The sequence below is a fragment of the Haliotis cracherodii genome, unplaced genomic scaffold, assembly GCF_022045235.1.
Source record: "Haliotis cracherodii isolate W230 unplaced genomic scaffold, xgHalCrac1.p SCAF_1, whole genome shotgun sequence".
Taxonomy (NCBI): Eukaryota; Metazoa; Mollusca; class Gastropoda; order Lepetellida; family Haliotidae; genus Haliotis; species Haliotis cracherodii.
Window position 1 is genome coordinate 57,471,379 of NW_027266264.1, and position 13,494 is coordinate 57,484,872.

Genomic DNA, 13,494 nt, shown 5'->3' on the forward strand with positions numbered 1-13,494 from the left:
GTTCCCCGCCGTGATATTGCTGGAATATTGCTAAAAGCGGCGTAAAGTCACAACTCACTCACTCAACTGCGCTCGTCGTTGTGCTTGTGATAAAGATAGCTTTTGTGTTTGTTTGTTTGTTTGTTTGTTTGTTTTTTAACGCCGCACTCCAGCATATTGCCAAGTATATGACGGCGGTCTGTAAATAATCGAGTCTGTACCAGACAATCCAGGAATTGACATCATGAGCATCGATCAACACGATTGGGATACGATGACAAGCATCAACCATGTCAGTGAGCCTGACGACCCGTTAGTCACATCTTACGACAAGCATTCTCGCCTTTACGGCAAGCATGGGTTGCTGAAGATCTGTTCTACCCCGGATCTTCACTGGTCTTGTGATGTAAGAGCAGGTAGTCCACTCACTGGGCAGCTGTTTGTGTATTGTGTATCAAATGTTCCGACACGGTGTCAATTTTACAGCTCGACGATGTGGTCAAACTAGCTACCATAGTCTAGTCAATACAGATAGAACACTCAAAATAACTTTAAGGGAACACAAGTGGCATATGTTAATTAGAGCACAACGTGGAGACAATTTTAATATAATATTTTTTTCATGAAATTGTATTTTATGAAATGCAATAAAAACATTTGACCGCGAGATCAAGTGAAGAGGTATTATGCATAAAGAGATAGCCAACGTTGACAAATTGTGTTTACTGCATGTTTGACACTGGCTGAAAAGAAGTACTTTTACAAGCTGGTTTTGGAAGGTGAAGTGAGATTGTGTTAAACGTCGCGTTCAATAGTATGTTAACGTATTTCGGTATGACGCGGACAGGGGATCGAACTACTGGCCTTCATCTTTCCGGACAGACACTCTATCCACTAAACCACTTGAGTGACGATTTGTTTCCGTGAAAGATAAATTATTAACACGGGGGTAACATAACGTATTTGAATTAAGGATTTCAATTCCAGCTTAGTTGTACTATACCTTGTACCCGTTGTCTCAAACTCGGATATGTTGAATTATTGTCACTAGTTTAATCCGGATATGTCGAACTGGATTAGTCGAATTCCCGGTTGCTTCGACCTCAATTACAAAATATCAATAGTTATTATCATAGGAAGTCGTGATAATCCAGTGATATGAATATAAGGCATATGGATGCATACACGTAGACATGACAGCTTCTGTTTTCATTACGAGCATGTGTTATTTATGTTCTAATGCGCCTATTCCATGCCCCAGTACGTGCTCATAGCGCTGCACCGTCCAGACATTACGAACAACAGAAAGTGAATCTTACTCATAGGCATAGTAGGTTGTGAAAAGATGTGTTTTCAGTTTCGATAGAAAAGTGACAAGACTGCTGGCTGATTTGATGTTAACGGGTTCCTCAAGACTGGCACACAGCAGGAGAAATGAGCTTGTACCAAGGGACTCAGCAGATTTTGGTTTTGAGAACAGAGTTCACGTACAGGAGCATAAAACGCGAGAAGATCAGAGAGACAGGCAGGGCTGGTACCACGAAGACATCTATAGGTGAAACAGAGAACTTTGAAGTCAATTCTTGATTTGACCGGATGGAGTTCTTCGAGGAATTCCTGTGTAAGAATAGGTCCCTAGCAACTATGCTTCTCGTTCAAGGTACCTAAATGATTCTCCAATTGCATGTCATCGAACCCCGACAGCGTGGCACATACTGTAATTCACTGGTTTATTTGATCCAGACGAGATAGTATGCACATGAAAAGAATTATGGTATGTTCATCAAGCCGAGCAACTTTAAACACATTTCACTTGAATTCAATATAGATTTCTATAACGAGTGTACGAAGTCTTTTCAATTAATATAATTTATTCTTTGCATTGTATGCATGGCAAATACTACATTGTAATACCACTGTGCTGTAGCAGTTGAACGTTACACGTGTGGTGTGCATATATTTCCGTAAAAATGATCGGGCACTTAACATCTGGATTGTGGACGGATCGGGCATCTAACATCTGGATTGTGGACGGACCGGGCATCTAACATCTGGATTGTGGACGGATCGGGCACTAAACATCGGGATTGTGGACGGACCGGGTATCTAACATCTGGATTGTGGACGGACCGGGCATCTAACATCTGGATTGTGGACGGATCGGGCACTAAACATCGGGATTGTGGACGGACCGGGTATCTAACATCTGGATTGTGGACGGACCGGGCATCTAACATCTGGATTGTGGACGGACCGGGCATCTAACATCTGGATTGTGGACGGATCGGGCATCTAACATCTGGATTGTGGACGGACCGGGCATCTAACATCTGGATTGTGGACGGATCGGGCATCTAACATCTGGATTGTGGACGGATCGGGCATCTAACATCTGGATTGTGGACGGACCGGGCATCTAACATCTGGATTGTGGACGGATCGGGCACTAAACATCGGGATTGTGGACGGACCGGGTATCTAACATCTGGATTGTGGACGGACCGGGCATCTAACATCTGGATTGTGGACGGACCGGGCATCTAACATCTGGATTGTGGACGGACCGGGTATCTAACATCTGGATTGTGGACGGATCGGGCATCTAACATCTGGATTGTGGACGGACCGGGCATCTAACATCTGGATTGTGGACGGACCGGGTATCTAACATCTGGATTGTGGACGGATCGGGTACTTGACATCTGGATTGTGGACGGATCGGGCATAGTAAGATTTGGATTGTCAACGGATCGAGCATAGTAAGATCCGGATTGTCGACAGATCGAGCATAGTAAAATCCGGATTGTCGACTGATCTGGCACTTAAGATTTGGATTGTCGACGGATCGTCCATAGTAATATCTCGATTGTAAACGAATCGGACACTTAAGATCTGGAGTGTCGACAGATCATGCATAGTAAGATGTGGATTGTCGACTGATCGAGCACGTAAGATTTGGATTGTCGATAGTCCATGCGTAATGAAAGGTGAATGATGGACGGGTCGGGCGCAGTAAGATCTGAATGTCAACGGATAATCGGGCATACAAAGACGTGGCAGTGGATGAATCGGGGATAGTAAGTAGGATATGGATGACGGGCGGATTAGAATATAAGACTCTTTAACTTCACATCAGATATACGTCAAGCATAAACAATGTGACGACACCCATGGGGACTGCAGGTTAAAATGGGTCCCAGGAAACTATGGTTGTCATCCGAAGCGACTACGCGGATCTGGTAGTCTGACTCGGAGACTTTGTTGATCGCGTGTCATCCTATCCTGACGGCATTGGACCTTACTCATCATCGCTTACTGTCTGGCGCAAACTCGATTAGTTACAGGTCGCCATAATATGACTCTTCTATAGCTGAGTGTGGCGGTAAACAACAAATGCACATTTGTGAAGAACGTACAGATATGTAGAACATATAGCTAAGGGACCGACGATTTGATATTTGGACGGGTTACTGGAAATGTTTTCAGCTACAGCTCCAAAACCATATGTGTTTTTGATTGAATCTGTGTGCCTAAATATAATTTTTAAATATCTTGCAACATGTACACAATGTATATTTTTTGGCAGACAATGTCGTATTTTGTCAACAGTCTGAAGCACAATAATATTTGTTAACATTTTTAACCCCTAGGACCTCAAATGGTCAGCTCATAAGTCTAGATTACAGTGGCTCTGAGTGAAGCGAGTGATTAGTTATTTGTATGTTCCAGACACAAAGGTCCACTGAAACCAGATTTGCAGCCATGCATACATGTCCCATCTATACGACATCGACCACTGGCTCCACAGTTTTCGCAATGCAGATCACAGTGCGCACCGTAGAAGCCGTTGTGGCAGCCCTGAAGACATTGCCCCGACCATTTCTCACATCCATCATAACAGCCCAGGCTACAGGGTATGGAGCAGTTTCTCCCCCAGTTACCCCGAAGACAACCTTGAGGACATTCTCTACTCTGGAAGATTTCTTGAAGGCTCAGATTGCCGCAACTGTTACATTTGTTTCGTTTTTCCACATAACCAGCTACACACTGATAACCTGAAAGATAAATTGTAGGGACTTCAAAACAAGGACAAAGTGTGTTTTGGGGCAGAGAAGTTCTGAGCCTAACTATGATAGACTGAGTTGAGTTGATTGCTAATGTTTTTAAATAAAATCTCCTCCGATGCTAGAGTGCTTGGGTCCCACATGTGTAAAATGCTCCTCCATAGCAGAAATGACGTCAATGTCATTTACATATTGCTTGTCAGACAGTTCTTTCTTCTATGAAGTGGTGGAAAGCTGACGGTGCCAAATCTGGTGAAAACGGGGGATGTTCAAAGAGTTTAAAGTCAGAGTCATGCGCTGCAGCCAGACTTTTGCATAGGTGCATCCAGGAGGAACAACATAGCTTTAAGTTTTCCACGACGTTTAGTCTTGATATTATCATGGAATTGCCTCAGCAAAATGATATTATGTAGGCCATTAATGGTCTGATCTTTCGGGGGATAGTCCATCAGTATGATTCCTTTGGGATTCCAGAAAACCGAAGCAATCACCCTGCCATCAGAAGGAAAAGACTTTGCCTTCTTCGGAGAAGCCGACGTTTGATGTCTCCACTGCTTCGACTGTTGTTCAGTCTCTAGCTTATAGTGATGCACCGACAGAAACACCAATGGTTTCAAACTGCTTAACAAAATAAACTAGATCAACTTCAAAACGTCTCAGGGATGATGAACCTGAAGTGTCTTTGATCAGGAGTCAGAAGTCTTGGAAACCGGCGTGCTGAAACCCTTGTCATGCCCAGTTCATTCTCATGCGACATACCTTCTGTATTGGCTATGAGTGGTGAGTTGTCTATCATCCATAGTCGTATCGTGTATTTTATCAACACTGTCCTCAGCGGTGACAGTTGAAGGTCTTCCTGGTCTGGGATCATCTTAGAGTCTCTCTCGTCCTCTCTCGAACTCCGCTGCCCTCAGTGGCAAAAGAAGGAATCTCAACCACTAACGTTAAAACCATGTTCGCATGGGTGGATATAGGTGTTAGTCCTTTCATTTGGAGATTGTGCCGTTACCAGTTTTGTCCATTTTCATCAAAAGAGAATACTGATCTCTTTGATGGCTGGAGAAATGTCCTGCCTGGTAGTGTATGCATTTGGTTTAAATGCAGTCTGTAATTATTGAAACTATTGTACTAAAAACATGAAAACTATTAAGGGTGTGATATACAATCTTAGTAGTTAGGCTCGGAACTTTTCAGCGATCCCTCATAGATTGTTCCTCGTCTGAAATAAAGTTCGGATAAACGCCATGTGTGTAGGAGATGTTTGTAATTCACCTTTTCCGGATTGGACGTTCAAATACATTTAACAAGATGGTTAGTATGTGAGTGAACGAGTCTTTATAGCATTGTAACGAACCCTTCTATAGAGGCATGATGATATAGTCAACTGACCCATCGTGGGAATTCCGGGTTAGACTTGGCCCCAAACAACATCATGGTGGCTAAATGAATCGGATTGTCAGGTGATTCGCGGTTGTGTGTCATTGTACGTGGGACGTTGCTCCTAATACAAATGAGTGGTTGGTGATGTTCAGATTCGATTACATTCTTTTTATTGTCGGAATATTGCTGAGTGCCACATTAAACAATCAACAATGAAACCCCACATGGTCTATACAATACCTGAGAGCCTGATGCTGATACACTGAACTCACCGTCATCATGGAGCTGACACGTTTGGCATGTTGCCGAACACGCTGAGGCGATTCCAGGCTGCTCACACATTGACGGGGTGATGTCTATCGGACATCGAGGAAACGTGTCCTGACAATCCAAACCTGCAGGGAGAATAATGATGAAACAGGTATGTAAGTCAAACTACGATTATTGAGGACTAAATCTTCGGCAAGTTATCAGTGTGTTACACGAAATTGTCTTCAGGTTGATCAAAGGTAGCAAAGTAAAGTAAAGGGGACATCCGTGACTGCCATCTTCCTATTTGCCTTAACATTTTTGGATGCCTCACACATGTGTTGTAATTACTTTATAATCACTTGATGTGGGGAGAACTGAGATATAAAGAGACTAACCTGTCTAGATTCCATCTGGCGTGAAGGACAAAATAGCTGCGAAAATTATATAAATGGACCACTGGAAATCAGTGACGGCACCAGATGAAAATAATTTATCCCCCATTCCCATGAACCAAAATGATATTTTTAAATAAACTACCACATGAACATTATATTATTGTTGCATTTCAGATGCCTGACAATGAATGATTGGTAATTTGGTAATTTGGCACAACTCCTTCTGAGAGCATACATGTGATCAAATTAAGTTTACTGTATAATACCATTTTAACGTGAGGTGTACACGATAAACGACTTTTTCCATTGGACAAGAAGCCGGTCCCACGCGAAACTGACGTTATTTAGAAGTCACGAGACGGTATTCTTGAAAGGACGTAACCACTGACGGACTACTTCCACATTCCTGGGAAACCCCTAGGGGTTCCCTTGGCCGAATACATACAGAAGCGTTCTTTCTGTCATTTAGACCCTTTCATCCTGATGAAAAAAATCAGAGAGTTTGACTGCATGATCGTTTACGAATGTCCTCGTTACGACCAATCCTTATGAACAAAACGAAGAAATGCACATCCAAACTATCGTAGCATCGACTCAATCCATGTCATGACTGACAGTGACAGTCTAGAGCAATCTATGAATTTACTCCAGTATCTATTTTACGCATCTTCACAATCACCTGTCAATGATCGGCCAAATGATCGGTGATGGCTAACACTTATAATCGCCACAGGTTCCTGAACAACTTCGGAAATATCTCCTGTCTCGTTATCGTGTAGCCATTTTTGCGGCCAGGATTTGATGTAAATGTATTACGACGCGCTGTCAGTGTGACTGACTAACCGACGTTGTTCGTGAGACACCTTCTTCATCTAATGATGGTATCTTTTGAATCTATTTGTTGTAACCAGGCAATAAGAGACGTCCCCGTAGAGCAAGTTGAGCATACATACGCTCATGTCACCTCCCCTTTTGATGAACTATTTTATTCCGTGTTAACACGAAGTCACAGGTACCAATTCATTCCTGTAATAGACGTCTCTCGACATATAAAAAAGTGATATAAAAATATAAGAATTGACTTTAAGTTTGTGTGAGTTCATTGGAGTATGAACCTTCATAGAATGAGGGCCAAACATTGTTAATACAGCTTGGTCCTCACTCTATGAAGGTTCATAATCTACGCAAAGAGAAAGTCAATTCTTAAATGAACTAATGGAAAAACAAATTATAAATATCCTAATGGTTGTGTATTCTTACCATGTCCTTGGGTGTCCAAAGTCAATTCTTAAATGAACGAATGGAAAAACAAATTATAAATATCCTAATGGTTGTGTATTCTTACCATGTCCTTCTTGGGTGTCCAAAGTCAATTCTTAAATGAACGAATGGAAAAACAAATTATAAATATCCTAATGGTTGTGTATTCTTACCATGTCCTTCTTGGGTGTCCAAAGTCAATTCTTAAATGAACGAATGGAAAAACAAATTATAAATATCCTAAGGGTTGTGTATTCTTACCATGTCCTTCTTGGGTGTCCAAAGTCAATTCTTAAATGAACGAATGGAAAAACAAATTATAAATATCCTAATGGTTGTGTATTCTTACCATGTCCTTCTTGGGTGTCCAAAGTCAATTCTTAAATGAACGAATGGAAAAACAAATTATACATATCCTAAGGGTTGTGTATTCTTACCATGTCCTTCTTGGGTGTCCAAAGTCAATTCTTAAATGAACGAATGGAAAAACAAATTATAAATATCCTAATGGTTGTGTATTCTTACCATGTCCTTCTTGGGTGTCCAAAGTCAATTCTTAAATGAACGAATGGAAAAACAAATTATAAATATCCTAATGGTTGTGTATTCTTACCATGTCCTTCTTGGGTGTCCAAAGTCAATTCTTAAATGAACGAATGGAAAAACAAATTATAAATATCCTAATGGTTGTGTATTCTTACCATGTCCTTCTTGGGTGTCCAAAGTCAATTCTTAAATGAACGAATGGAAAAACAAATTATAAATATCCTAATGGTTGTGTATTCTTACCATGTCCTTCTTGGGTGTCCAAAGTCAATTCTTAAATGAACGAATGGAAAAACAAATTATAAATATCCTAATGGTTGTGTATTCTTACCATGTCCTTCTTGGGTGTCCAAAGTCAATTCTTAAATGAACGAATGGAAAAACAAATTATAAATATCCTAAGGGTTGTGTATTCTTACCATGTCCTTCTTGGGTGTCCAAAGTCAATTCTTAAATGAACGAATGGAAAAACAAATTATAAATATCCTAAGGGTTGTGTATTCTTACCATGTCCTTCTTGGGTGTCCAAAGTCAATTCTTAAATGAACGAATGGAAAAACAAATTATAAATATCCTAATGGTTGTGTATTCTTACCATGTCCTTCTTGGGTGTCCAAACAGAACCACGCAAGCAGTGAGAAGAAGAAGACGTGAAACGCCATTTCTGTGGCAGTGTCTCTCGGTCAAAAGCTGGCTCGGATGTCACAGGACCGGTGTTGATGTACAATGTAACCAGCCTCACGGCATGATGGATGAAGTGGGCGTGTGTGCAATGTCATGTGGGATATCTCCATAAAATACATAGTGTTTAACATGTCGTTACAAATAGAGCTTCTAATCTGACAAAATGTATATAATCCGATACGGTTTAAATAATATATAATAACACAAGACGCAACAGGATGTGCTGGGAAATAAATGTTTGAATTAAATTCAGCATTGGCTTTCAAAACCACTCCTTTCTGATTGATAAATCAGAGGTTTCTAATCACAATTGGGTGCATGGGTGGCTCAGTCGTCCAAGGCGCCACAATTCTCCGTGCGCGATTGCGTCCCTTGGGCACGCCAGAAACCGATGATCGTTGGTTCGAATCCCGGTTCGCCCAGATAATGTTTCTAGGTTTGACAACACTATACTCGTGCTCGTGGGTTTCACCAAAGTGCTGAACGCCTAAGACGCCTGAGACCTGCATCACTTGGGACCAAGCTGACACGTAACCGGAATACTGTTCAAAGCGGCGTTGAAACCAACTCACTCACTCTAATCACAATAGACCCTCCTGTCTGAAACAGTGGATTTGAAGGCCGTATTATTCGGGAAATAATACCAGTATTTATAGTGTAGATAATGGGGTAATTTATTTTGTATGCGCCTGCTTAATGTAATTTCCCTTTAAAAAATCTAACGATAACAATAATTTATTTATTGACATGTAATTGAGTATGCCCGTTTAGGTTGTTTCAGGTTGGGCGAAAGGGAAAATAATATGGCTCTGGGTCTGTGAGACAGGCAAATGGAACAGTAACAGGAGATGTTAGTGGCTATTCAATTTCGTTTCCTGAGTTTCTGGGGTTTTTTTCTCCTTTATAACTGCACCACTAAATAACCTGAAAATGTGGTGTACCTGCCCCCTTTGGGATGCTAGGGTCAAATGTGTTTGTTTCTAAGATGGAGTGGATCGTTGATCATGTATTGCTATGAGGCACTGGTTTGCCTTGCCCAGACTCGATTCTTTATAGGCTGTCGTGATGTAGCTGGAATATTGCTGCTGCGACGAAACAATATTCACATTAAGTAGTCAATACATGAACTAAAAACTGGAAAAAGAAACACTTTTTTCCATGCTATGCAACATGATCAACATTTAATTCATGAATGAATTGTTTACACACAATTCATGGGAGGGTATCGAGAATGGGAGAATGATCCATTTGCATGTATCCTATCGGTAGGTATATATCCAACCATCCCATTTTAATCGTTCTGTCCCTAGCGCATACCCCGCCACCAAGGCGTGCATCACGTAAGACACGTTCCAACTCTATCGCACTGTCCTACATCACGTTTAATCAGTCTGATCACATTGTGGTCCCCTCCATCTCCTGCACCCTGTACGACACGTTCCATTCTTGAAACACCCTCCTCCATCACAGTTCTCACAACGTAGTTCACAGGCCGCACCGTAGTGGCCGTTGATGCAGTCACCGAGACATTGTCCCGTCAGTCTGTCACATCGTCGTCCACTGCAGGCAGCGTCACACAGGTCACGACAGTGCCACCCCCATCTCTCGGGGTCCTCGCAGGGATCTGCAGGTACAACAATAACGTGACTTAATAAAAGGAGAGCTAAGAAACTGTTATTTCACGTTTATCAATAGTACACATTACATAAGAAGTTACAAATGAAGTAGCTTGACTCGAATTTGTTTAATTATTTAATTTGTTGTGGTTGTGCTTGGCGTAACAATTGTTTTCACTGGCCCGACCCCGTCTCCACTCTCGTGAGACGTGCAGCTGCTGTAGCCTTGGTGTTCCCTGACAGGGCCCAATACGCTTGGTCAGATCTCATGAACAGAGCACCAGACGTTGATGGCTGTGAAGAACTCACATGAACAAGTACATGTCTCAATGAAACCAGCACCAGCTTTACTTTCTGGTTGTTTGTTGTTGAAAACGCTGCAAAATATTCCACTAGTAGACGGTGGACTGTAAATAAACTAATATGGACCAGGGAAACCCGCCATTGATATTATTATCAACGATCCACGCCGTCGACGTACAATGACACGCAGTCAACCAAGTCACCGGGCCTGACAACCCGTTCCAGTAAGTCACCTCTTACGACAAGCCCTGGTTGCTGCGGGCCCAGTCGCCCAAGGCGCCAAGATTCGCTGTACAGAGTTGCCTCCCTTGGGCACTCCAGAAACCTATGATTGTGGGTTCGAATCCCGGTTCGCTCTGATTATGTTTCTAGGTTTGTCAGCACCATACCCGTGCCCGTGGGTGTCACCGAAGTGGTAAACGTCTGAGACCTGCTTCACTTCGGGCTTTCCTCTCACATTAAGCTGACATGCCTTGATATAACTAGAATACTGTTAAATGCGGCGTTAAACCCAACTCACTCACTCACTCACTGGTTGCTAGGGACCAATTCTAACAAGGATTCCCCACGGGAAGCTTCAGTTCACTCTCAAAGGTTCTCCATATTGGAGTACTCCCTGTGGTATATACTCACCCACAGGCTCCACACAGGCTGAGCACGCATGTCGACACGCCGGGGTAATGCCAGGCTGAGCACACAGTACTAGTGTCCTTGTCACGTAGTGCTGACATTCTTCTGGGTATTGGTCCCGACAGCTTTTCACAGGATGACCTAAGTTGAAGTAAATAATGTACACATGTATGTCTAAAACCGTTCATTCCAATATACAGATTATTTGGTAAATTGTAACAGTTTAAGTTAACCTACTTTGACATCTTCATTGGTAGGTGAGAGTGTATTGTTTAACTACGATATCACAATAAAGCCTGCAAATGTTTGTTTGTGATAAACATCCTGTGGCTTCAATGTATAGCTAGGTTACCTGTAGATATATATTCGTATAAACGTAAAAAAAATTAACTTTATGGTTGTCATCACATAAGGGCAGTGGTACATCCATGGACGTTACTCAATAGTGCGTTCTATTATTTAACTTATCAAAGTAGAGGAGAAAATCAACATATCTATAAACACTATTTAAGCAGCATTCAGCAATAACACAGCAACATGGCGAGGGTATGTGAGTAATCGCGTCTTTCACAAGGCAGGGGAGTTGTTGACTGCATGAGCAACAATGACGAAACCCCAGCCAACATACATACCTTAATAAACTCACTGGTCTGTTCTAAATCAAATATTTGATGCTCCGAAGACAAAGTGAAGGTTTGGACAGAAAGAAAAAGAAAGTGAGACAAGAAAAGAAATTTAATAAAACAAAATAAATTGTTCAAATCTATTAAAATAACAATTTTACAGACAATTAAATGCAACCAATGGCAGTGATGAGAGAGGACCCACCATGGATTCCAGTGACAGGTTTTGGAAACAGTTGTTGTCTATACCCGGCAACTGTAACCTCGAGGAACCATGGGTAGAGGATAACAATGATATTGTACACGAAAACATAAGGTCACATTGGTGGGTTTCATTACACCTGAAAAATGTAATTAAAGTCCAAATCTAAAAGGGCCTGATGGTATTCGAAACCGCATTATTTCACTGTTTAAACAATACTCCTCCCAAAGAAAGGTGATTTGACTGACCCTAAAACTCTCCGCCCTTGTTCATTTGTGAATGCACACTAGAAAATATTTACAGGGTGTCTTACAGATCTTGTATCATCATACTGCACTTCCAATGGCATTATTTAAACGGAGCAGAAAGGAGCCAGACAGCGATGCTGGGGTTGTAAGGATCAATTGCTGGTTCAGAAAATGATCCTTGAAGAGGCTAAAACTTACCACCGTAACCTCTCAATGTGTTTGACTGACTACAGAAAACCTTATAATTCTGACTCAACTTGAGATGTATGCGCAGGGGCAGGTGGTGACTTCGGAACCCATTTCTTTCAGAAGAGGAATATTTCAGGGCGATTCTTTTAGTCCTTTGCTTTTCTGTTTGTGACTAAATCCCTTATGCTTTTAGCTTAGCAAAGAGGGAGGTTATTACCCTGGACCTCCTCAGCACAGATCCCCAACACACAAATGGATGACCTTGAACTTATTGCTAATGGAGGATCCACACTAAACAAACATATTGTCATTGCCGGCTCCTTTTCTAATGATGTCGGCATGTACTTTGGACTCGACAAATGCAACATTCTTCATATGAAACGTGGCAAGGTAGAAGAGGGAGGATCAGTCAGTTTACTGGGAGGAGGAGTTATTGACCATCTCGTGGCAGGTCAGGCCTATCCGTTCTTATGGATGCAGGATGCCCACATCCAGGAAACACTTCGGGCAGAGTACAAATGGAGACTTACGAAAATCTGGAGTTCAATAACGTCAAAGCCACAAATACTTATGATGTACCCGTCCTTTCATATTCTTTTGGTTCTGTTGATTGGACGAAACAATAAATACAGGGTATTGACATTCTCACACGAAGAATCATGTCAGACAATAGATCCTACCACCCTCACTCTTCCCTCAATCGCTTATATTTACCAATCATTAGATTGACGTGGAGGCGCTTCGTGATAGAATTGTTTTGTGCACTTTGGCACACATTCATATGTCTCTTGATCCTCTTGTGAAGCATGTAAAGACTCATGATGCAAACAAGGCATTCGACAGTTTCCTTAAACGAGCCAAGGATGTGGGACATAATCTCAATGTCGGTGTTAATTTTTGTCATGGTTTTCTACTACTAGACGGTACAGAAATGAGTGTCAACCAAGCGAAGTTTCAATCAAATCGACCCAGACTCAGTGAGAGGCTATCTGAAGGCTATCTGCATCGAGTTTATGTGCAGGGTGTTGAGAGGATCAGCAACCCTGCAGAGTCCTTCGTTGGATGAAGTCGGGTTGCCTGAAAAGTGAAACAGAAGGCTTTCTGTTCCCTGCTCAGGAGCAGT

The 13,494-nt window shown here is 41.9% G+C and overlaps 2 protein-coding genes across 2 annotated transcripts in view; both read right to left on the minus strand.

Moving 5' to 3' along the window:
* Positions 1 to 1,863: 1,863 nt before the first annotated feature.
* Positions 1,864 to 8,576, minus strand: LOC139465874 (EGF-like and EMI domain-containing protein 1). The gene is made up of 3 exons (XM_071247846.1): positions 8,472 to 8,576; positions 5,696 to 5,818; positions 1,864 to 4,034 (listed from the first exon to the last, which is right to left on the minus strand). Exons 1-3 carry the CDS (start codon positions 8,536 to 8,538, stop codon positions 3,688 to 3,690), a joined length of 537 nt encoding a protein of 178 aa, XP_071103947.1. The 5' UTR covers positions 8,539 to 8,576; the 3' UTR covers positions 1,864 to 3,687.
* A 1,143-nt stretch (positions 8,577 to 9,719) lies between these two features.
* The window catches only part of LOC139479760 (sushi, von Willebrand factor type A, EGF and pentraxin domain-containing protein 1-like), a 28,460-nt gene continuing 24,685 nt past the window's right edge, over positions 9,720 to 13,494 (minus strand). The window contains exon 9 of the mRNA XM_071262646.1: positions 9,720 to 10,184. Coding sequence (XP_071118747.1) covers positions 9,943 to 10,184 — 242 coding nt within the window. The 3' untranslated portion in view covers positions 9,720 to 9,942. The remainder of the gene's footprint in view (positions 10,185 to 13,494) is intronic.